General features: G+C 38.5%; 2 protein-coding genes across 2 annotated transcripts in view; one reads left to right on the top strand and one right to left on the bottom strand.

Annotated features, from left to right (window-relative positions):
- The window catches only part of LOC121394196, a 36172-nt gene extending 28690 nt beyond the window's left edge, over positions 1 to 7482 (bottom strand). The window contains exon 1 of the mRNA XM_041564445.1: positions 7350 to 7482. The gene's annotated coding sequence lies outside the window, so the exon portion shown is untranslated. The remainder of the gene's footprint in view (positions 1 to 7349) is intronic.
- Positions 1 to 22244, top strand: part of cnst.S (consortin, connexin sorting protein S homeolog) — a 52620-nt gene extending 30376 nt beyond the window's left edge. Inside the window, exons 10-12 of the mRNA XM_018265248.2 lie at positions 7275 to 8101; positions 14693 to 14828; positions 19080 to 22244. Coding sequence (XP_018120737.1) covers positions 7275 to 8101; positions 14693 to 14828; positions 19080 to 19285 — 1169 coding nt within the window. The 3' untranslated portion in view covers positions 19286 to 22244. The remainder of the gene's footprint in view (positions 1 to 7274; positions 8102 to 14692; positions 14829 to 19079) is intronic.
- The last annotated feature ends 2766 nt before the right edge of the window (positions 22245 to 25010 follow it).

Raw genomic sequence — 25010 nt, 5'->3', positions numbered from 1 at the left:
ACTTTTTAAAAAATCTTTTTAAAGTAGAACAGATAGGGGCAGATTCACTAAGGGTCGAATTTCGAAGTAAAAAATACTTCGAAATTCGACCCTCGAATTGAAATTTAGCGCTAAACGTTCGTTCGATCGATCGAAGGATTTTTCGTTCAATCGAACGATTAAATCCTTTGAATCGAACGATTCGAAGGATTTTAATCCAACGATCGAAGGAAAATCCTTCGATCAAAAAAAGTTTAGCAAGCCTATGGGGACCTTCCCCATAGGCTAACATTGACTTCGGTAGGTTTTATCTGCCGAACTAGGGGGTCGAAGTTTTTTTTAAAGGGAAAGTACTTAGTCTATCGAATGGTCGAATAGTCGAACGATTTTTCGTTTGAAACGTTCGAATCGAAGTCGAAGGTCGAAGTAGCCCATTCGATGGTCGAAGTACCCAAAAAATACTTCGAAATTCGAAGTATTTTTCATTCGAATCCTTCACTCGAGCTTAGTGAATCGGCCCCATAATGTTTATATTATTTAAATATGACTGACCTATCTATATATATGTGTGACATATCAAAAATTCATATTTTTTCTCATAAACAAATCCATAACTATTGGAATTTTGTATATTTTTACCTTGAGTAACCATAGCTACTTATAATATGGAATTGAATTTGGGATTAATGGGACCAAGTTATAATTTTCCACTTTGAAACCATTGTCCAAATACTTTCTCCGTGAATGGGTTTGCACTGGGGATTAAAGGTTTGCAAAGACATTAGAAGCACTAAACACTAATGTCCAACAGAAAGAGAATCTTAAGCAGATCAAACCAGTCAAACACATTTTAACAATAAAGTGGCAATTTGTAAAACGTTCATATTTTTGATAGATGGTAAAAAACAAAATCAAACTGCTAATCTAGTTCGATCTCTGATATGTTTGCGCCTAAGAATTTGTGAGAATGCAGTGAGTGCTCATGTTATATATGGTTGATATTCCTTTGTATACTGTGAAACATATTGAAATAGAATATTTTCTGCAGAGAATCTTCTTTTTCTTAAAGGAAAACTAAGCCCTTAGATGAATGTGGCTAAAAATGCCATATTTTAAATACTTCTTGAACCAGCTTAAAGTTTCAGTTTCTCAAAAGCAGCAATGATCTAGGACTTCAACTTGTCCCAGGGGGTCACCATCTTAGAAAGTGTCTGTGACACTCCTATGCTCAGAGGGCTCTGAGCAGCTTAGGGGTTGTCGCAAATTATCAAGCAGAAAATTAGGTTGAACTGTAATATAAGATGCTACAGGGCTGATTATTAAATTCTGATGCTAGTTGCACTGGTTTCTGTGCTGATATGTAGTAATTATCTGTATTAAAATGTTATAATATTTTGAGTGGGTCCCTAAGCTCAGTAACTGACAGCAGCATAAAGCATGTGCAGTGAATCAGTAGATGGGGAGCTACTGGGGCATCTTTGGAGGCACAGATTGTCCCTGCTAAAGGGCTGTGGTTGCGTTGGTCAGGTATTGAAGGGGTAAAGTAGTTTTTCTAAGCAAGATCTTTTCTACTAAAATGACTGTGTTGTTTTTAAGCAAATGAAGCAAATAAAGCAACAAAACAAATCTAAAAGGAAATCTATATCCTATTAGTATTTATTGATAATTTATTCAAATGTTTTGTACTGAGAACAATCTGGCTGTTTAGAAGTACCAATATACTTTGGAGCTGTTATATTGCTTTTTCCACCAAGATACAGTTTTATGTCATCCAATACTTTGATAACATAGCGACCCCGGGACCAGATATTAGTTTTATTATTCAAAAGACAGATTTAAATTATAGAATGCTTTGCTGGAAGCAAAATGATTTTTGTCAAGTTGGCGAAGGGGTTATAAAATGTAGCAGAAGGTTGTTCGTAAGGGTTTCCCCCACTTTATAAAGAGGCTACTTTTTTCAGAATTTACTTTAATGTCCTTTTAAGGATTTCAAGGTATATAAGAGGATTTGCTGTTGGTATCAAATGGAGACAGTGAATTCAATACTCTTTTCATGTTTGGGTATGAGGATAAACTTCAGTTTCCCAAAATAACATTGGGATAGCATTGGGAAAAGCTGTGTGAGAGCATGAAAACAGGAGGTTTAAGGGGTTAGAAAAGAATGTGTCACAAATAGATGTAACAGTGGTGACATTTAGTATGTAGCATTATAAACTGCAAATATAAAGCCGAGGAATATTTTCTTTAAAGGGGAACTAAGGCTTCCAAACCAAAATTTGATAAAGAGGCCCATATAACACAGAAACCCCTAATATACCCATGAAATTGTATGATTATTTTTAGCTGCCTGTTGTAGAAGCGCCTAGGTAAAACATCAATATAGTTATACTTTAGCATTGAGATCAGTTGTACAAAGTGGTTCTAGTGTGTGTCAACTTTGCAAATAAGCCTGCACACCTGTCATTTGAAATTCTAGCATTGTATAGCAGAGTTATATGAGATTATGCACTGTTCTAATAAACCACACACAGTACTAACTATAAAGATTACTAGTAAATTCCACAACAATATAAAACATAAACCCAGCAGTGTCCCTTTCACCATTCACCTGCCATGCACAAATCATGACTCCTTTATTACTGCTTCACGGCACAGGGGTCCAGAGTTGATTCCCAGCCTGGGCACTATATTCAAGAAGTTTCTCCCCTTATCTGGGTTTCCTCCCAAGCTTCAAAAACATACAGGCAGGTTTATTGGCTTGTAATCAAAAAAAGAGAGTTTACAAGAACAAGGTACTACAGCAGTAGTTAACTGCTCAAATAATGGGTTTATTGCCACACAACATGTTTCGAACCTGTGAGGCTCATGAGGGGTCAGTGACCCCCCAGAGTCAGGAGCAGGAAAATAATTCTAAAGCTATTTAAAAAGATTGAAGGGCAGTTCAAAAACTGCTAATAATAAGCCATTCTATAACATACTAATCGTTAAAGGTGAACCACCCCTTAGTTCACAACTGCAGCAAGGGTTCACCCAAATCATTCCGTAGTGGTTTCCAAGATGATCTGATGCCTGTTGCTCAGTGGCACACACGCAGGGGTTATTTACTAAAATCCAAAAATGTATCATTATTGTATTAAAACTGCTTTGACCAAACTCCCATGACAGTTTTACCTTATTTATCAATAAATTAACATGTTTAACATAGCAGAACAGAACACTACTTCCTGCTTTTCAGATCTCTTGGTTTCCACTGATTGGTTACCAGCCAGTAACCAATCAGACACCAGAGGGGGGGGGGCACATGGGTCAAAACAGTTTGCTTTTGAATTTAAGATGCATGCTGAGAAACAATTACAAACTCACTGAACAGTTATGTCCATGTGCCCCCCCTTCAATTTGCTCACTAACTCAGAGTTAGAGAGCTGAAAAGCATTAAGTTTTGTTCTGTTATGTTAGACATCCAGTCTTTCCAGCCTTCATAGATTGCATTTTTTACTAACTAACTATATAAAAAAAAAATTATTTTTTATATTTACCCAGTTTTTATTTTTACACTGAGTTGTTCCTTTAAGAAGGCTTTTGGAAGGCAATAGCAGCATTTTTCTTTTTGTCCTCTGTCACCTGTCTGGCTTTGGCAATTGTTGCAGTACCTGATAGCACCATATACATTCCTAGTATAAGTAGGCAAGTCTTTAGCAGCATGAATGAGGATCTTCTGCAGCACTTCTAGCCTCTCCTTGCTTTGCTTGTCAGAAACCAATAAGGTACATTTTGTAGAAGGGTTAGCGGGAGGCATTATTATAAGGATGCCATGGAGTGGGAAAAAACTGCCTATTGCACCTGCTAAAAAAATGTAATGGAAAAATGTAAAGAGGGACAAGAAAATTAAAATATTTTGGCCATGCCCATTTTGTGGCCACAAATTACCATTACCTAATAACCATGTCCATTGTACAAAATTTGGCAGGTTATGAAAGTTTGAACATATTTCTGAGAGTTTTAGGGCCATGTTTTATGTGTTACAACAGTTTTGCTAATGAAGGTGAAATTGCCCTTTCAGCTGCGAGTCACAGTTCTCCCAAAAGACTTGCTTATCTTAAATTGTTGCAATTGTTCCTTTGCTTATCTCAAATTTTTACAAGTGTATCGAAGTGCAGCTGCTTAGTTTTCTGGGCTCTCTGCCTAAAAGCTTCTTATTTTAATTAAGCTTCAGAAACGTTGTAGCTTTTTTTTTAGCATCAGTGCAGGAGATCAAAGAGAAACTCGGGACATTTCAGTAAGAAAACCGGGACTGCAAGCCGAACTGTCAGAATCGGGACTGTCCTGCAGAAAGCAGGACAGTTGAGAGGCATGCTTGAGATGACAGCCCAGGTGGGCCCAGACACGCCAGTCCAACATTGCACTTCATAATGATGCCAAATAGATGGTGTTTTAACCTTGTATATGCCAGAGTTCACAGAACCTGTAGTGCTGCCACAAAAGTTTCAGCATGCCAGCACCGTAGGTTCTACATTTCTAGGTTTCATTTTGATCTAAAGATGTCTGACATGAAAAGTATTACGACTACAAATAACATGAATTAATGCACTCCTGGGTCATTGCCCTAAGTGCAGTATTCCCACAATATTTCTTTTTGTTGGAACTGTGCAGGAGCCCTCAAATGAGATGTTTGCACTCAGCCCATCGATGCCTTAAAGCAACTCTGATACTCTACAGAAGTTAGGAGCCTCAAAAAAACAAAACAAAAAAAACCAGACAAGTTACCACCAGTACATAGATATGTCTCTATACAGTTATTGTACTAGCTATCAGCCTCATTAGTTGAGCAGTGGAGTTATACCAACAAGCTCTGAGACATATTTTTCTTGAATATATCTCAGTTCCACAAGGCAATTATGTAGGGATTGTCAGTCAAACTTCGATACAGACTAAATTTAAATGTGTTTTCTATTGCCATTCATTTTTGTATGTATAAGAGTAACTTGTGCTTTTGAGAGCAAAGTTATAACTTCAAAGCATTGTAATCTGGAAAAGATTCTTTATGAAGTGTTTATTTACAAGATGGCGTGGAAAGGCATATCTTGGGAATTGGAAAGATGCATGGTTGGTCATTACAGTACGTTTATGCAGTACTGAACTTATTTCATTATCTTTTATAATTAACACTTGGGCATTTAGGGATATAGTATTTGTTTTTTCCATTTAAAAAAATACTTTAGCTCTTCTATAGCACTTACTAAGTGCAGGGCATGGTGCACGGTGTAAAAATGGGCGCAAAACCGATCCCTGTTTTTTTTGTGATGACACTGATGTTCATGATAGATAAATTATTCCTAAAAACTAAAAGCGATAAATGTTCCCACACAAAGGCAGATATTGGTATATTGGTTGCCTTTTCAACATTTTAAACTGAATTGGCAGGCCACCAGATTGTGCATTGGAGCAAAACCATTAGGCTTACTCATACATTGACTAGGCCATGCAGATAATTTTATCAGCTGTGGACTGCTTGAGGTCATGTTTGTGTTTTACTTGTTCCCCTTGTGATCCAATAAATAACTTTCAGGCTAATATTGATCATTCATATCCGTTCACCATATGGGTTGCCAAAATGGATAAGGATTTAAAGGTATGGCCAATATTAGTAATAAATGTGCACATTTAAAATTAAAGTGGACCTGTCAGCCTGACACAAAAATCTGTATAATAAAAGTATTTTTCAAATTAAACATGAAATCCAATTTCTATTTTTTATTAAAACATTCATAGCTGTTGTAAACTAATTTAAAAAATCTCTGCTGTCTCAGCCTTAGGCATAGAGGTAGGGCAGACAATTACTTTCACTTTCCATTCAGAACTTCCTAGATGTCGTTGCACATTTCGCTGTTCTCTTCACCATTTAATTGTGTAGCCAGGTCCCCCATTCTGGTGCACAAACAAGATATTGAGATGATGCAAGGCTTGTCATAATATCAGGGTCCACAAAATGGTTTCTGCCTGCTTGCTGTAATTATGAATTCCCAGACTGAAGGAAATAAGATTCAAGAATTTATATTGTGTAATTAAAGTTCATTTTTGCTTGCCTAATGTGTTTAAATAGGATTTTGAATAATTTTTTTGGGTGACGGGTCCCCTTTAATTTAGAAAGCCCTGTTGTTAGTATTGTTCATACAACAGAATGGGGCCCATAGGAAGGTGGGTACAAGATGTTACATGGCACACGAATATGTAATAAAGAATGAGTAAAAAGAATGTATATACAATTCTGAAGGACTATTATATTTCAGAATTTGAAGATCTGAAAATATTATATTGTATGGTCATACAATTAACAGTATTCATTCATGAAAATGTTATGCTCCTAATGGGTTTATTTAAAGCAGCCATTATTTTTATTGAAGAGAAAGTAACACTGGTATTTAGTCAGTTCTGTGGGAAAATTTTTTCACACAAATATCCAACAAATATCCTGGGGGGGGTCCAAGGATTAAGAAAATATGTTATATGCACTTAACTAATACTAACATGCATATAACCCCCAGCCCCTGCTTTAGGAGGGGTCTGAAGGGAGGAAATAATTTTGATTTTGCTAAACCAGACAAAAGAAATGATTGTTGAAGTTTATTGTAAGCCTAGAGAGGTGTGGGCAAAATCATTTCTCAGTGTTTTATATCCTGTTGGCTCCAAGGCTTTTTGGGACAGGCATCGATAAGGCATACTGCAGTGTTGTATCTGAAGCATTTTCCCACTAACACATATCCTTTTAAATATTATACCATGCCACTTACAGAGAAAAATTGCATCTATTATAGGCTGACAGCAAACTAGAATTATTGCTGCCGATCCACTTAAACTGACCTTTGGTCTAAATTCAGCCTGCATGATTTGCCCCCTTTATTGATTTCCAATGAATTGTATTCTCTGAGTGTAGTAAGAAGACTGCTGAGGTGGACTAAACACTGAAAGCAAAAAGCTGTATGGAACAACATGTAACCTGATTTCCTACTGGAAAGAAAGGTAAAATAGACCTGTCTGTATCATGAAATGGCACGCACTGAGAGGACACACATCTGATCATGAACAAATAGACACGTGGCCTGGAGAGGAGGAGAAAAGGATCATCTCATAAATTATTAAGAGCCTAAAGTCTAATTATAGCTATGGTCTAGTCACTCTTAGCTGCTATACAGTGTATCATAAAGGCTAAAGTTCTTGGCGTTTTCAAGTCCCAGCTTGTAGTGGTTTATGTCATTAAAAAAGAAAAGACATTTAACTGTTTTCCTGTTAATGTTTAGACAGAACAAGTCGAACTGGCAATACACCAAGCAAAGACAGGGCACCTGCAGTGACAACGATGACAGAGAACTCACCTTCCAGTGTCAGAGCAGCCGACGATATTTCCATAGAAGCGAGCCATGAAGCTTTGCCCAGGCTGGGCCACATGAAGGAGCAGCCGATTTGCAGCTCGAGAGTAACAACAGAAGCTCACACCCAGTCCACAGGGACAGTAGGCAGGGCTAATCCTAGCATATTTTCTGTTGGGGATGCTGGTAAGAATAACAATCTCTTGCAACCAGAAGCAATACCGCTTTGCAAGGATGTGTTACGATTAGAAACAGTCTCCAGGGAACCAGAGGAAGAGCACCCAGGGAAGCATGAATTAATTTCAACCAGTGCAGATTCTGCAGATTGTATTTCAGTAACCCACGATGATCTTTCTGGTATGAGAAGTCATTTGGATTGTAACAATACTGTTCAGCCTGAGCAAGTTACCAACAATACAGAAGAACTTTGTACAGCAGAAGATGATGATTTGTCTGTTAAAAGCAACTCTCTAGCTCCAGACAGCACAAAAGAGGAGGCACTGGAGTTCACTGAATATATTGCAAATCAGGAAAGCTCACCAGAGTCTGAGAGGGAAGCTCAGAGACGGGCAACTGTTGAATTCATAGCAAGTTTGCTGAATGGAGACCTAAGAGACAGTGAAAATTTTCTGTCTCAGCTTGATTTTCAGGAGGAAGCCTTTTCTGAGGAAGAAATGTCTCCAAGCCCAGGCGAGTCAATCTTGGGGGAAAATTTCATTTCATTGGATGAACTTGCAAAGCGGATACAGGTAGAGGAGGTAGGTGCTGTGCTTTCTAAGTTTCTAAAGAAAAACTATAACCAACAGTTTATTTAAACATGTATCAGTAATGCCTTCTGATCTGCATATTTGTAATTGTCAAAATGCTTTGTAGTAGCTTTTAGCATGAATACATTTCGGTTTCTATTTTTGACCCTGTTGGTCTACTATTATTTTATTTCCATCCACAAAATGCCACAAATTCCAAGGCACTCTTTAAGTCTTACCACACATTTTGCCGGTGCATTGTATAATGATTTTATCTTTATACAAAATTTCACACAAGGATTATTTCCCACTATTGTCTGTATTTCCAAATAAATTGAGTCTATGGGAGATGGCCATTCCGTAAATCAGAGCTTTCTGGATAATTGGTTTCCGGATAACAGATCCCATACCTGTACCTGTACAAGCATGAATGAAATTTATTAAGAATTCAATACACTAGTGCAGTGACTCTCAGTATATACAGTATATAAACAGTATACATCTGAGAGCAGCTATGCATTTGTGGAAGCCAGCTTTTCAGTTTCTCTTAACCTCACCGTTCTTTTCTCCATTGCCTACTGTGCTTCAGCCAAACACAGACACAGGTGATTATCACATATAAATGCAGTATGTCAAGATTTCCATTGACAGTCATGGGTGATTGCCGTTTCAGGCAATTGTATGTCACCCCCTCCCATAGCTAAAAGCTAACCAAAATTGCCCTTTATGTAATTCCATTTACTTCAGTACAGCAGATATTCTAAAGTGGCTTCCAGAATAATTTTTTGAATTGGTTGAAAGTATATTTTCACAAGGGCTTTATGATTGATTTTCTAGGGCTATGTAACTGTGTTAGAAGTAGGAATGGGATGTAAGAAAACATCTAATTATTTTTATTTTAACCTACGTTAAAACTTCTCTGATAAGTTTTTATAGTAAAATTGGTGAGACACCGTAGGCCTATGGTCAAGCTATCTGATTACATAAAAATGTGTGTGGCTGCCCAACATGTATGGAAGCAACAGAACACCAAAGGTTGTAATGAGAAGCAACTTTTCCACCAATGTAACTTGCAGCTTCATGATAAAACATCCAGATAAAACACAAACTCTGAAACTGAAGCATGCATATACTTCTTACATCATGTAATGCTATGAAGTAAAGAGGAGTAAGTAAGTATCACACCATAAAAGGTAAATTTTCATCCCATGTAGTGAATTGTGATGCTCCAAAACAGGATGTCCTCGCTTTAAGTATAGCATACGTTTCACAATGGGGTAATAATGATCATTATCTGTAAAAATGGCCCCTTTATTGGAGTACCCTATAGATATTCTATGGTTTCAATACCTGTTTTAAATTAGAAATGGGCATGTCCTAACAGTCCTTGCACAGTAAGAGGGGGAAGAGCCGGGCCAAACCAGCTGGATGCCCTATGCAACCCAGTCGACCACCTAGCCCCCCTCCTGTGTGCCAACGCGAATGAGCGTGCACATACCTTGCAGCATCACATGCTTCAGAGCATGCAGTTCCTGTCTTTGGCTGGGGGACAAGGACCAGAAACAGGTAGGCAGACCGCCCCTCACCTTTGTGCTCTAGGCATATGCCTCTTCTGCCTACCCCTAGTTCCAGTTCTGGAGGGGGGGGATAGCCAATCACAACCCTGCAGTCACACAAGCAAAGACATGCTTCAGTTACCCACATGCTTTTGTTCCTAGTTCCTACCCTATAGTGCAGTGTTCTGACTGCTGAGTGTTCTTAGTGATTCCCTGCACAACCTGAGAAAGGAAACCACGGGAAGTGGAACAGATGGGTGGGACTGGTAGGGTTTTTTAGAGATTTCAATGTCAGCCTTTTTTTTAAAGCACATTCCTCATATATTTAATAGTATAATGCACTGGGACATTCTTGTTTTTTTACACAGTATGTCTCCTTTATAATAAAATAAACACTGAGGAAGGTTCTATCATCATATAAAACTCTAGCTGAACGATAACTCTCCGGCAAGTCTGAACATCACATTTGATACACTGTGTTATTTTTTATGATTTGTCTGTGAGATTTTCTTCCTGTTAAGAAAATTTACTTTTTAAAGCGGTTGGTTACCTTCCAAACACTTTTTTCAGTTCAGTCATTTTCAGATTGTTCACTATAAACAAAGACTTTTTTCAGTTGCTTTCCATATTTTGTTTTTTACCATTTTCCCAAAATGTAGGTTTAATGTTTGTGTCTCTAGTGTTTCTTTCTGGCAGCTCAGTTAGTCAGGAGCAGACACCTAAGGTGGCCATACACGGGCAGATAAAGCTGCCTATATCGGTCGTTTGGACCGATTTGACAGCTTATCTGCCCGTGTATTGGGGCTTCCGACGGGTCTTCCCGATCGATATCTGGCCACGATATAGATCGGGAAGGTTTGATTTTTAACCGACCGACCCGTCGGAGCCCCTTGGCGCATCGTAATTAGATCGTTCGGCCATACGGCCAAACGTTCAAATTACCCCCGATATAGCCATGCCGTTAGTGGCATATCAGGGAAAGATCCGCTCGTTTGGCGATGTCGCCAAACGAGCGGATCTTTGATTCTATGGCCACCATTACAATTTGCTACATTTAGTTGATACAATTAGTTGCTACATTTCTCAGCAGTATCTGGGGATTTTTAGTATCAATTCTAACAGCTGCCTTTAATCAAACTCAGGAATTTTGCCCAGCAGGGACAAAGATAACAAATGTATCAATTGAATGTATCATTTAGAGTTGAAGAGGCAAATTCACAAACCTCCGGAAATTCACCAGCGACACACATTGCTACACTTTGCCAACCGAAAATTCCGCAGGACAACGCTAATTCACTAAACTGCGAAGTTGCGTCCAGGGCACCGAACGATGGTAAAGTTTCGCTAGCGTTAATTCGGCAAGCAAATCGAAGTTGCGCTAGTGTTGGCTAATTTGCATACGGCGGGAAGTTAAATTTCAATGGACGTATATGTTGCAGCAAATACATAACACTACACAAGCCCAGGGAACCTTAATAAAAGAAAATAGAGTTGTTATAATGCCCTACACATGTGCCCAGTGTATAGTTTATGTGCCATATGTTAGGAAATGTAGAGGCGAAGCTGGGTACCCTAAAAAAAAATGACGATCTTTTGCAGCCTATCACCCTGAAAAACTGAAAAGTCCCCAGCGTTTTTTGGGAAAAAATTTTTTGAGGAACTCCTATGTACTATATTGCACTTCGCCTGGTCTGAGGTGGTGAAGGCAAGTCTGGCACAAGAGGTAACATTCATTAAAATCCGCATCTTGGTGAATTTGCGTAGTTACGTCCATTCGCCAGAGCAAAAATTTGCCTGGCGTTAGAGTGCGAAGTAGCGCTAGAGTCTATCTCCTATGCTAGCGAATTTACATCAGCGCCCGTTAGTAAATCAGCAAAGTCCCGAAATGACGTCACGCTGGCGAATTTTCGCCAGCGTTAGTCACTTTGTCCTTTAGTAAATTTGCCCCAAAGAATCTGCGACCCCCCTTCCCAGAGCTGCTTTAGAAGGTGAAAAATGAAACTTTACACTTCAGTATTAGAAAAACAGTCACAAATAGTAAATAATTGGAAAAAGTCTTTATTTTTGGTGATCTATCTGAAACAACTGAACTGAAAAAAGTTTTGAAGGTGAACAACCCCTTTAATCTAGAATTATTGTTGTTAAAAATATTGTTGTTAAGTCCTGGAAAAACAAGTTCATTTGGATGTGTGACAGAAGCAATATTAGTCATCTGGGAGTTGCCGATTCTTGTATAGAACAATCTATTAAACATACCTTTATAGATCCAATTAGTGTATTGGAGTCGTAAAAAGCTGTTGGCAAGTTACCTCACATTTAGCACTTTGGCACATTTAGATACTTTTTGTTTGTCAAGTTTCTTTCTGTGTATGGGCAGTGGCACACCAGGAGATTAGTTGCCCGTGATAATCCAATTTATCTCCTGCAAATGCTTACCCAACGGCAAAACCTTTTGGCATTTAATTTTTCCAAAGGTGTTTTGCTAGTAAACTACAGGTGAGTTCAAAAGAAGAAAGTTCTGCATATGTTTTCAGATTTATAATAATCTGGCCCTGTCTCACAGCAATATCTTGGACAGCACTTGCCCCTATTATACTGATATTTAAAAGGTAAAATAAATGACCTAAAAAGGCACAACAGCTACCTAGTATATTGCCCTTTTTTGAAGTAGCATCACAATGACGCCCCTTTTTAATGTCTTCCTTATGTACAGTCTGTAAACAGATTTATATACCCTTTAGTGCAAGCAAAACTCTGCAGCAAATTCCAGAGACTGGGAGGGGTTGTCCTGCACCAGGAACATTATTGTAATTTCTTGGATATCTCTTTATATTTCCAGAGGGAAAATAAATAGGGTTAAATAAAATTTTTATTTTTAAATGCTTATAATTAAGGATGAACCGAATCCAGGATTCGGCCTTTTTTATCAGGATACGGATTCGGCTGAATCCTTCTGCCTGGCTGAACGAATCCTAATTTGTATATGCAAATTAGGGGCGGGAGGGAAACCGCAACGTCATTGCAACGTTTTTTTAACATCATTTTTTGCATATTTGTGGACACAAAGGGACATTGAATGTGCCACAGTAGCACTATACAGCACAGTGCCCTGCATCAATTGCTGTGGTGCAATTTTATAGGGTAATTGCCCCTTTGGAGCCTTCGGCTACTTTAAGTGCTGTGTTTTTAAGTATAACTTAAGTAGGCAGGCATTTGGAGAACAAGCTAGTGACAGGGCAATGTTGAAAAAGTTTTGATTTATTATGGAAACATCCAACACAACCTTACAGAGTTTGTGCTGTCAGTACTTTATTCAAACACTCCTTTCACATAAAAAGCACTATATTTTGTAGCTGAAGGGGCACAGCAGTAAAGAAAAGACATAACCTGTAATTCAGCAACAACTGGATCCCCTGCCTATTAAAGAGCCTCACACTTTACATAATAAGCTAAACTGTTCAGTACATTGTACATGAGAATGTATAGACAGTAGGGCTGTAGTCCATAATCATATATTGCAGAAACAAGGAGAGTGAATCAGGCATGGTAAACATGTAAAGTCACCAGAACCACCTAACATGGTTCTATACTGTACATTCTAATAGAAACACAGAGCAGTCAAGCATTGGGCTAATTAATATACATTGCCTACAGAAACACACGGGTATTGTGAAGCTTTTAGACATACAAGGTTCCCACCAACACAACAGAGTGAGCCAGTGTCTCCTGAATGTGCACTCTCCCAGGGAATACAAAGCAGAGTCACTGTAGAGCAAGAATTTCAGTACACCTGAAAACTCAGAAAACAGTGAGCCAATTTATCGGGATGCCAAAGAATGATAAATATCCCCTAAATTCAGGGATGTTCATTGTAAGACTCTGCTAGTGCTGTTTGGCTTTATATGGCATATGTCTTCTACAGGCACTATACATGCAACCCTCCTGCTTTCCTTTAGATACAAGTAACTTACCTTTAACCCCAGACTTCAGAAGGTCTTTATAACTTGGATCATTTTAATATAATTCAGCAAACAAGTATGTGGCTAGTAAAATAGAGAAGGTAGACAACAAACCCATGTAATACAGGTATTTTCTGTAAGTTCTGTTATCCTTGAGACTTATTTATTTACGTAAAGATCCATTATACAAAAAAAACCCAATAAGAACTAAGTTGCATGAATCCATATATGTGGCAAAACAATCATATCAAGTACAAGGTACTGTTTTATTAATTTAGAGAAAAAGAGAATCATTTAAAAAACATAATAAAAAATAATAGAACTATTTGCTTAAAGGGGTTTTTCACCTTCCAAGCACATTTTTCAGTTCTAAGTAAGCAGGCCCCATCCATTGCTGTATGTTTAAAGGAATTCTGAGATTGGAATTAGACTTCTTTATAGATTTAAAGGAACCGTAACCTCAAAAAGAGAAAGTGTTTAAAGTAATACAAATATAATGCAGTGTTGCCCTGCACTGGTAAAACTGGTGTGTTTGCTTCAGAAACACTAGCCATTCAGCCATTCAAAGGAGGAAAGGCTCAAGTTACACAGCTGATAGCAGATCAGCTCTGTAGAACATAATGGTGTTATCTGTTATCCACTATTTAACCTGTGCCATATAGCCTTTTTTAAATTTCCGCCATTGCTACACAGCTGCTTGTTTATGTGAACTATAGTAGTGTTTCTGAAGCAAATAGATCAGTTTTACCAGTGCAGGGCAACAGTACATGATGTTTTCATTACTTTAAAACACTTTAATTTTTTGTTGTAACTGTTCCTTTAAGTACAGTCCCTAGACTGGGGGTTACAAAAGATTCTTATGGCTGTACCAAGGGCTGCGGAAAGAGCCAGATGAGGCACTCCATTATAGACCCAAGGCTCAATCACTAGCCATCACAGCTTTGCCCAATCTCTTCAGTTAAGGTTTGATATTCACCAGTTAATATATATAAAAGTTCATGTTGCAGCTTTATCCACTGGAGTACGAATGAATGTGAGATTACTGTATCTGAAATGTTAGCTGATTTTTTCCCCTTATTGCTTTGCAGTTCAGCCCTGCTGCTGGTTTGGTATCGATATTAAAGAAACGCAGCGAAATGGAGAGTAAAAATTCAGCCCAAACACCCCAGAAACAGACAAAGAGGAAAGTACGTTTCCAAGAAACAGAGGATACTCTTGACCAAGGTCAGTATAGAGAACACTTTGGTGACATGACATGTTACTGTAATATAATATCTTTGTATATGTTGGAAGTAAACTATATGGCCAAAAGTATCTGGACACCAGTCTATCCCAACATCTCATTCCAAAACCCAGGGTATTAAAGGAACAGAAACACCAAAAAAAAGCATTTCAAAGTAATTAAAATATAATGCACTATTGGCCTGCATTGGTATAAGGTATGTGTTTGCTTTAGAAACACTACAATAGTTTATATAAATAGGCTTCCTTGGGGGCAGCCATTTAGGCTGAAAAAGGAGAAAAGAAACAGGATACATAAAGCGATACTGACACATTCATATAAAAATCATACAAACGTGGAAGAGGTGCTGCACAACAACTAGTATCCTCTAAAATCCCCCCCAAAGCCTCCCCAGCCCGCAAACCTACATTAAGCCACCCCTCGACACTGCTAAATTATCTTCTGTGCTGTTTCAGTAACGATGGGCTGTGGGTGGCGCGATCCTTCCATAGGCTAATAACAAATGAAAACAGGACTTCAGCCTATGGAAGGATAGCTCTGCCCCCAGCCCATCGTCACTAACGCAACGCAGAAGATCTGTTAGCAGTGTCAGAGGGTCGGCTTCACAAAGGTTCGCTGGGCTGGGGGCGTCTTTGAGGGGGGCTTCTAGTGTAAATTATTTGGCGTGCAGCACCTCCTTGATATGGACATGTTCCTATGATTTTTATAGGAACCTGTCTGTATCACTTTAACAGTTAAACTCTGTAATAGAATACAACAGTATTCTGCAGAATGCATCTGTTATCTGCTGTGAAAGCTGATCCTTGAATGGCTACACCCATGGCTATACAGCAGCTTTTTTATACTACTATAGTGTTTATGAAGGAAAGACGCCAATTTTACCAGTGCAGGGAAACAGTACATTATATTTTCACTACTTTAAAACAGTTTAATTTTTGGTATTAATGTTTCTTTAATATGAGGTTGGTACACTCCTTTGTTGCAAAAACAGCCTTTACCTTCTACTTTTCAAGGAATGCTTTTGGTGGGATTTGCTATCATTCCTACATAATAGGTTAGGCACTAACAGTGTCGGACTGGGGGGCCCGGGGCCCACCGGGACAGCTGTCTAGGGCCCCCCTCTGGCCTCCCCGTCCGGCCCCTACTTTGAAGTGCGCCGGCGCGCACGCATTCTGGCGCGCTCAGCGCGCACGCACGATGCTGTACTCGCCGCATCGGCGCATGCGCAGGCTGCGCGGCGCAGTTTTTTCTTTCCGATTTGTGAATGGAGAGAGGTGGTCTGGCCCGGCGGGGGCCCATGAGGGTCGGGGCCCACCGGGTTTTTTCCCGGTGTCCCGCCGGGCCAGTCCGACACTGGGCACTAATGTTTGGGCAATCATGCCTGGCAGTCAGGGGCCTTCCAGTTACTGCCCTCCAAGGTCAGGGCTCTGTGCAGGCCAGTCAAATTCTTCCACTCCCATTTATGCAAGCCATTTCTGTGTGGCATTTATTTTGTGCATCAATTTTTACCCTGGTTAAACCAGAAAGGGTCTTCCCCAAACTGTTAACTCAAAGCAGAAAGTAGGGAACTGCCTAGAATATCATTGTATAGTGTAGTGGCATCTATGTAACCCAGGGATCCCCAACCTTTTTTTTACCCATGAGCAACATTCAAATATAAAAAGATTAGAGGAGCAACACAAGCATGAAAAACTCCTGGGGATTTGCTATTTGGTAGCCCCTATGTGGACTGGCGGCCTACAAACGTCTCTGTCTGGCAGTTCACCTAGTGTTTATGCAACCAAAACTTGCCTCCAAGCCAGGAATTCAAAAATAACCATCTGCTCTAAGGCCACTGGGAGCAACATCCAAGGGGTTGGAGAGCAACATGTTGCTCATCGGCCACTGGTTGGGGACCACTGATGTAAGCTATGATGGCTGTGTCCTAAATTGCCTGTTCCAATATTTATAAGAGGTATCCACATATCTTTAGCCATATAATGTACATTTGACTGCAGATAATTACTAGGGGGTATAATTGTTTGCAGTATACTCCAGGTATAGCTTTGCTAATTCATTCTGAGTAACAGTTACATTTTTTAATACCTGTTACCTGAAGAAGTTGTATGTTGAACAGCGCTTGCATAATATTTTTAAAAACTGTTTCTTATCCTCTGTGTCCTCTCCATGATTTGTAGACGTCACAAGGAGCTCACCAATGTCTCAAATGTCACAATCACTAAGTATGTAAGCCAAATTCTCAGAGACTGATATTCATTTATACACAGCAGTTCTAGCATTCAGTGTGATGATAAGCTTTTAGGATGGAAAAGCATACAGTTTGTCCATGCAGTACTTAAGCATCTTCTCTAACAATATACATTCTTATAGTATTAAAATGACTTGTGTAATTCATTGTACAGATATGGATTTCCTATCCATGTTTGCTGCATATTACAGGTGTTACAAAAAGTGGCTTCAGGCTGGGCACCCCTATTTCCTTCTTTGAGCCCATTGGAAGGGCCAGTGCCACAGATAGGGATCATCTGATGTAAAAGCTAAATCTGGGTACAGAGAATAGTAGTATCCAGTGACATGAATAGTGCAGCTCCACATCCTTTTTTTATAGCAGTGACCCCTGCACTGATATAAGTGGTTGCAATCGGTCCGGCTCAATTCGTTTAAAGGAGAATTCAATCCTTAACTAAAAAAAAAAAAACATACCCTACGTAGACCCCCTCCTTCCTCCCCCCCCCAGCCTAGATGCTAACCCGGGAAATGCCCCTAACAGATTCAGGGATCGCAGTTCACGGCAGCCATCTTCTGGGTTTTCGGTAATCTGAGACTGGCATGGTGGTGGTGCATGCACAGCTGGAGCAGGTTCGCAGCAACTGCACATGCGCTGAAATATACGAAAATTGCTGGAAGAAGACACGAAGACCCGAAAGATGGCTGCCATGAACTGCGATTCCTGAATCTGCACCGGGGTAAGTAAAAAGTTAGGGGCATTTCCCTGGGTTAGCAGCTAGGCTGGGGGGAGGAGGGTGGGGTTTTTTTGTAGGCTAGGGGGGTAGGGTTTTTTTTGTTAAGGGTTAAATTCTCCTTTAAGAGATCACATTTTGATTGGAATGCTGAAAACCATGCCCTGTGACTCCTTCCTTTGTGAGATAGTTAATTAACATGTGGCCAAATATGATACCATGTAAAAAAATTCTCCGGTACTGTTATGGCTCAGCACAATTTCCCCAAGAAGCCTGCCTAGACTGCTAGATTGGAAGGAAGGACTGAATAATTTGAGCTGGCCGTGCAGCTTAAGATCCACTAATTTGTCAAGGTCTACACGAGCAGATCGTTGATTGATTTGAGCACCTGTGTAGTCAAGATCAGATCATGCTGAGACCCTTCAGGAGAGGAACACATCAATGTGATGATTTTCAGGGGCAAATGTCAATCAGACAGAAGGTTGGAAGGTCTTCATACATGGGTCAATAATTGCTTAGCTAAATCAGCAGTTATAACTGCTCATATATGGCTGGTCTTATTCTTGGCAACATTATAAAAATGATCACATTTTATAAGTGTTGCTTCTATATGAACAGGAAAAATATTGTAAAAAACAACCATTCATATTGAACTGTTTGTTAGCCCCCATATCTACTTATAGATTTCTTACACCCACATATATAGACAGTAAAGTAATTGTCTCTTCTCTTACTTCATCCTGTATCCTAAACAGTTTCTGCCATAAAGAAAATTTAGGAGCAACAAGTCCAACTGCAAAAGAAACAATAATAAACTGCATTCACCCTTGTAAAATGCACACATCAACTGTTATATAAGCCAGCTTTCATATTTTCTGCCTTGTATTGAACTGCATTTGTGCTGAAGCCATGATCCACCTACAATCCTGTTCCTTACCTCTTACATTAGGGGGCACATTTACTAAGCTCGAGTGAATGTTTTGAAGTAAAAAAAACGCAGAATTTCAAAGTTTTTTTTTTGGGTACTTCGACCATTGAATAGGCTACTTCGACCTTCGACTAAAAATCGTTCGACTATTCGATAGTCGAAGTACTGTCTCTTTAGTTAATTAACCCTCGATATTCGACCCTTCGTAAATGTGCCCCCAACTGTGTCTCTGTGCAATTTAAATTCTTAACTCCAAAGAGGCAATATTCTCTCATTGCTGTCAAATAATTCAAGTATTGTGCCAACTGTGTAACCATTAATACTTTTTTATATATATATTGCAGAAGAAATTGGTGGAGGATCTTGCATTTTGCTGGTACTGCTCTGCATCGCAACAGTTTTCCTTAGCATTGGAGGGACTGCATTATACTGCACTTTTGGGGATATGGAGTCGTCTGTCTGTAAGGATTTTACTGCCAACGTGGACTTATACTACACACAGTTGCTGCATGGAGTAGAAGCACTAAAACACTGGCTGTATGTCACATAGATGACAAAATAACACTTGGCTGGTATTATGGCAGCCTTTTATTTTATTATTTTTCACTTGTAGGTTAAATTCGAACTTAAAACTGAACATTTCTGTCCTGTTACAAGACTTGCAAAGAGTAAAATAATCTAACTTAGGTGGTTTTTAAATTGACATTTAATAGGTGTAAGAGTTTTCAGTGGGAGAATTATGGAAAAGCATTGGTGTGGCACTGAATCATGGCGCAGCCTTGCAACTAACCACTGTTCCCTGCAACACAAGCAGACACTACTGCAAACAAGGAGGCATTCAGCTTATATGCAATATGTCTGTGTAGTCACTCTATTTAATTTTATTCTGCCCGTCTTTGGCCCTGATTCCTTTATGAGAATTTGTGTGTTGTGTAACTTAAGTATCAGCTGTCAGTTTGGGCTACTGTACAGTGTGCTGGTTTTACATTTTATGGTCATTTTTGGTTTCTTTTAATCACAAATTTACATTGCGTTTGCTTTTTTAATTTGCATGATTGAAATGACAGGAGCTTCCTGTGTGTATTTTATTTGCAAGGATGAAAAGATATGTGCTGCAATTCAATTATTTTAAACATATTCTGCTAAAGACTTCTATAGTAACATTAAAGAAAGCAAGGAAGGAAAGATTTTCCACAGAGTTAAAACTCCACACCTGCTGGAAGATGCCAATATTTAATATATATATATTATATGCCTTTTCTTCTTAGAACTGTTGCCCTTTCAGTTGCTTTTTGCATTCAAATTTGAATTTGTATGTGACAAACATAGAGGAAACCGTGGAAGCTGTGCCGGTGAATAGAGTCATTAAAATACTGTAGCTTTCTTGCTATAGTACCTATGGCTATATGTAAGTGTAGACATGTCTTAATATATTCATGGACTTGATAACATTCAAAGGCACCATTGGGAACTGGCATCACTTTTTTTGATAGACGCAATCTTCTCTGGAGAGAGCATTGATAGATGTTGAGGAAATGTCTTGTCTGATCTCTGTTCCCACTTACTTTGGTCTTGGGAGAATAGTATTGGCATGGGGTTACTTCTTGTTCTGGGGCATTTGGTTTATGGTGTTTTTCCTGAAAAGATGTCATGATTAAAAATCCTTTGTGTGCCATAGCTCTAAGAGCAGCTACACTGGAGGACTTCAAATCATAATACCTGGATTGAGATGTGGCTGCTTCTTCACTGCTCCTACTTAGGGCTAATGTACACATTTTACAACCATTACTTGCAGTAGCAATGCATCTGCTCCCTGTTGGAATGAATGGAAAGAGCTGCGTGTTGTCCTGCACTGACAATTTAAACTAAATAGTGGGCATTTATGGTGAAAGATCACTTCCTGTTTGTTAGAATAAGAAGTGATATAGGACAATGTGCATGAAAAGTCTGCTGAGGGTAACAGACACTTGGTCCATGTTTTAACGATTAAATCATTTAGGTGACACTATTTCCTTGCGCGGAAGCCAGGCATACCATGTGATCCTACAGCTGAATAGTAATACATGGTATTTCATTTACAGGTTGAGATTATAGAATAGTGTTGTGGTTGGTTGTATGGGGCTTTATATCAAGTAAACACTTGCCTAAGTCTTTGAAGTGCTTGACTTGTGTTGATGGCCATGAGTACTGAGCAGCAAAATAAACATTTGTTTAATGTTAGCCCTTGTAGTCAGAATGCACCGTTGCTGCCCAAGCAGCTCTGCAATGTTTGTATGCTCTTTGCCGTAAGTTAAAGGTATGAACTTGTTCATAAAGCTCTAGCTGAAAATCTAACACTACATGTGTTTTCATTCCAAAGAACAACCTAAAAACAGTGGGGCGAGTGTGCAGAAAGCTTCATAATTCAGGTGCCATAAGTATTTTTCAGCTTTTGTGGGGGTTTGTTGTCACATACATAATCTCTTCATGTACCTCAAAATCAACTGACCCACTACAGAAAAGAATATCTACGATTCTCCATGAAAGCCAAGGCATCCATTGACATTAGAATATTCTAGATCTAGGCATCTTTGAGAAACAAATACAGATGGCAGGTGTTTTATCTCTGTGGCAAAAGTCTAAGGAGGTGAAAAATGTGTGTTTTTTTTTTACTATAAAATCAAAATTTTTAGTGGGGGGGGGGGAAATCTCGAATTTTTTAGGATTTATTATATCCCGAGGATGGATGGATCTGAATCCGAAAATTCGGCATCTCAGAATTGCCGAGGTTGCATATAAGTCAATGGGAGAAGTCCCGAAGATATCTTGATCTGCGCTGGGTTTCGTGCAATAATCAGAAAAGCTTCTGGTTTTCTGGCAAAAATCTGAAAAAATCCGAGTTTTCTGCTGGGAAATCCAAAACATTTGTACGATCTTATTTTTTCCGTTTTTTTCCTGCACAGGAAGTTTTTGGGAAAATGTATTGATTACTAAGGTGAAAAAACAAGTGCGGATTTGGTTGAAGTCGTTTTCAGAAAATAATGAGATAACTTCGGACTTTGATAAGTGGGCCTCAAAATATTTGTCTGTGTTAGTGATTAAAATTTGCTTTCATTTCACTGTAAATTTCACTCAGCAAACCTCACTTCTTTAAGCCCAGGTGACTTCAAAGCCAGTTTAGGCAATGTTTTTCTCAACTTCCTTGTACTGGCTGGCCCAGTATAGTTATTTTGTGTTACAGCTTATTTATGTTTGATTAGTTCAAGGGAATTTGCTTATCATGGTCTTAATCTTTGATGTTTTTAACTGCAGTGTCCTATATGTTTGCTTTGGTCTTTGTCTTTGCCCAAGATTACTATGTTAAATGTATGTGAGGTTTTTTTTATATATATATATATTTTGAAATTGCTTTAGAAAAACATTGCCTTTGTAAAAAAAAAAAATGATGCGTTTATAATCATTAAGAAGAGTTTTAACTGCAATATTTATTGAGCTACTGCATAGCAACATTAAAAAAACTGTGATATATATATATATATTGATGTAAAGTATATTTTATAGACATAGATGGGATCTGTAATCCAGAATGCTTGGGATCTGGGTGGTTCTTCATGCATTATGGCTACTAAAGAAAAATGTAAGCAATAAATAGAATACTATAATTCATTTGGCATCAATACTTACAGTATGTATGCTGTCTTAGTTAATATGAAGTCAGTAGGAAGAATTTTATATTTAAATAGAAATAAGACTGCTGTATTTCAAAGCTTTCTGGATGATAGGTCCTATCATGTACTGTGCAGAAGTACAATTTATTCTAATAAACAGGGGGTTTATGTCAATTTCCATCACACACACATCAGTTTCATATCCCTTTCTCAAAGCATGGTGAATGATGGAGATCTGTGTTTTGAGCCAAAGAACAATTGTGCTGTAGCCTTTAATGATTTTTGTGTTTATCACAATTATATATAATTATTTGATAAAAATGAAGCGATGACCTTCCTGTGGTGGGAGTAAAAAAACATACGTACTCAAGCCAAAAGGTCACTAAAACATGGTGGCCTCTTTGTGGGGAATGAGCGGAGTATCGAAGGGAGCTGGGTATGTGATGTGGAAGCAGATATAGTCCGCTTACAAAAACTTGCAGAGCATTGGCTAAAACCACCTGGAGAGAATAATACTATAAATATAGAAGTATATTCTGCACTCTGTAAAACTTGTGTTAAAATATTGCGAAAGTCTTTATTGGGACGTTTAAAATATAAAAATGCCACAATCTTTAGCCCTACATGTTTCATGTCCCTCGGCACTAAGTCATAGGCAGTATGGATCTTTGGATCATAGACACGCACAAAGTTTTAAGGGAAACTAAAGCATAACAAAAGAAAAAGGACAAACAATTGTTGAAGATTATGTTTTGGGCTTCTGTACCAGACCAAGTCAACCACAACCCTTTAATAGTAAAGATCTGTGTCTCCAAAGATGCCTCAGTATCTCCCCATCTTCTTTTCTACTGATTCACTGCACATACTCTGTGCTGCTGCCACTTACTGGGCTTAGGTACCGATGCATAAGATACTGAACATACAGTATATCATATAAATGTCACAATATAGGCTGATTAGTGAATCATTCAGATTATTGGTACAGGGCAGTTCAGAAACCAACACAATGATCATTAGACTGTAATCAGCCCTGTAGCGTCAGCTTATATGAGAGACAAACCTAATTTTCTGCTTGACAGTTTGTGATGACCCCTAAGATTAGCTTCTCAACAGCTGCTCAAAGCTCACTGAACATGTGAGTGTTGCAGACACTTCAAACAAATTCCAAGACGAGAAACTCCTGTGACGACTTTGAAGGCCTGAATTATTACTTCTATAGAGATTCTAAACCTTTAGGCTGGTTCAATAAGGTCAGTATATAAAATATGGCATTCCTAGTCATATTCATTTTTAGGGTTTAGTTCTCCTTTGAAAGCACAAACCCCACCCAACTGGTTACATCATCTACTTCTTGTTATACATAAACATCAAAAGGAACCAATTCAGTTATCTTTATACACTTTTCCATCTTTTTGGGCGGGTCTGTTACATGAAGAGGGCGGGCCAAGGACTTTAGGGGTGGGGCTATCAGGGAATCCTGCCTGGTTTCTCTAATTTGGAAAAGTCAGGCAGGCAGTTTTGACCCGGACAGCCGTTTAAAAAACCGTCTGTCTGCGTCAAAACCAGACAGGTGGCAAGCCTATTATACACATTGCAGCTTTAATAATTGTAACTCTTTCATTAATAGACATTGAGTTAAATATCAAATATTGTTTAAGAAAATCATTTGAGCCGAATATAAGCTTTGGCTCACTCATTTAAATGACTTGAAAGAGATCATAATAACTTTAATGTCTCTTTTAGTATAACAAGTTATTTCAAATGCATCATTTAAACCAAGTGGCATCATAAAAACAATAGTGTCTCATTTAGTGGAAATTTGTGGGCAGAATACGTATATACGCACCAATAACAGCAGCACAGATACAAGGCATACATATTGTTTAAGGTTATAAAATGGATCTAATTCCGTTAAGTCCAACCTTTAGCTTAAATCTAGTTGATTGAGAGGAAAGCAAAAACTCTGCAGGTTCTGATCAGTATGGGAGTAATCTGGACAGTGGGCAGATATCAGCCCAATTTGCTTGGTGTACTGTATCTAGTACTCCGCTTGTATCATTTAATTTGAGATAAAAATGGAATTTGACTTCTGGCAGTAGCCTCACAATATCATAGAGTCCTTGATATAAAAATAAAGCAACAGAAATTGTGTTCCTTGAATAATAGCATAATCCATCTGCTGGTAGACTAAGCCTTCCCTAGTAACAATAAAATACATTTTACATTGAAAGCATGATTTTTTATATGCTCTAAATGTTTTCATTTTTAGATGGCATTGCTTGCTAAATACTGTTTGAGCTACTTAATGAGGAAATGCTGATTATATCTTGGTTTTTGTTTTTTTTTTTTGCAATATAACTACTCAGGACCCATCCACCACTCAGAGCGCAAGTTGAATGTTAAGCCTACAAAAAAATTGGTTGGTTCATAGGTTGCAAGCTGACAAGGACTATTTACTCTCAATATGTTAATTACACTTGTTCCCTTAGTGTAAAAAGTTATATTTTAAAGCTACAATAAATTGTACCTTTATTTTTTTATTCATCTATCGGGGGACGTGGTCAGTGATGGAAACCACCAGGCAAATTGTTTGTGAGAAACCCCATTAAGCCAATAATAACCAGTATA

This window comes from Xenopus laevis, chromosome 5S, assembly GCF_017654675.1.
Source record: "Xenopus laevis strain J_2021 chromosome 5S, Xenopus_laevis_v10.1, whole genome shotgun sequence".
NCBI classification, from domain to species: domain Eukaryota; kingdom Metazoa; phylum Chordata; class Amphibia; order Anura; family Pipidae; genus Xenopus; species Xenopus laevis.
The sequence above is the reverse complement of the archived record's forward strand: the minus strand, read 5'-3'. Positions and strand labels throughout refer to the sequence as shown.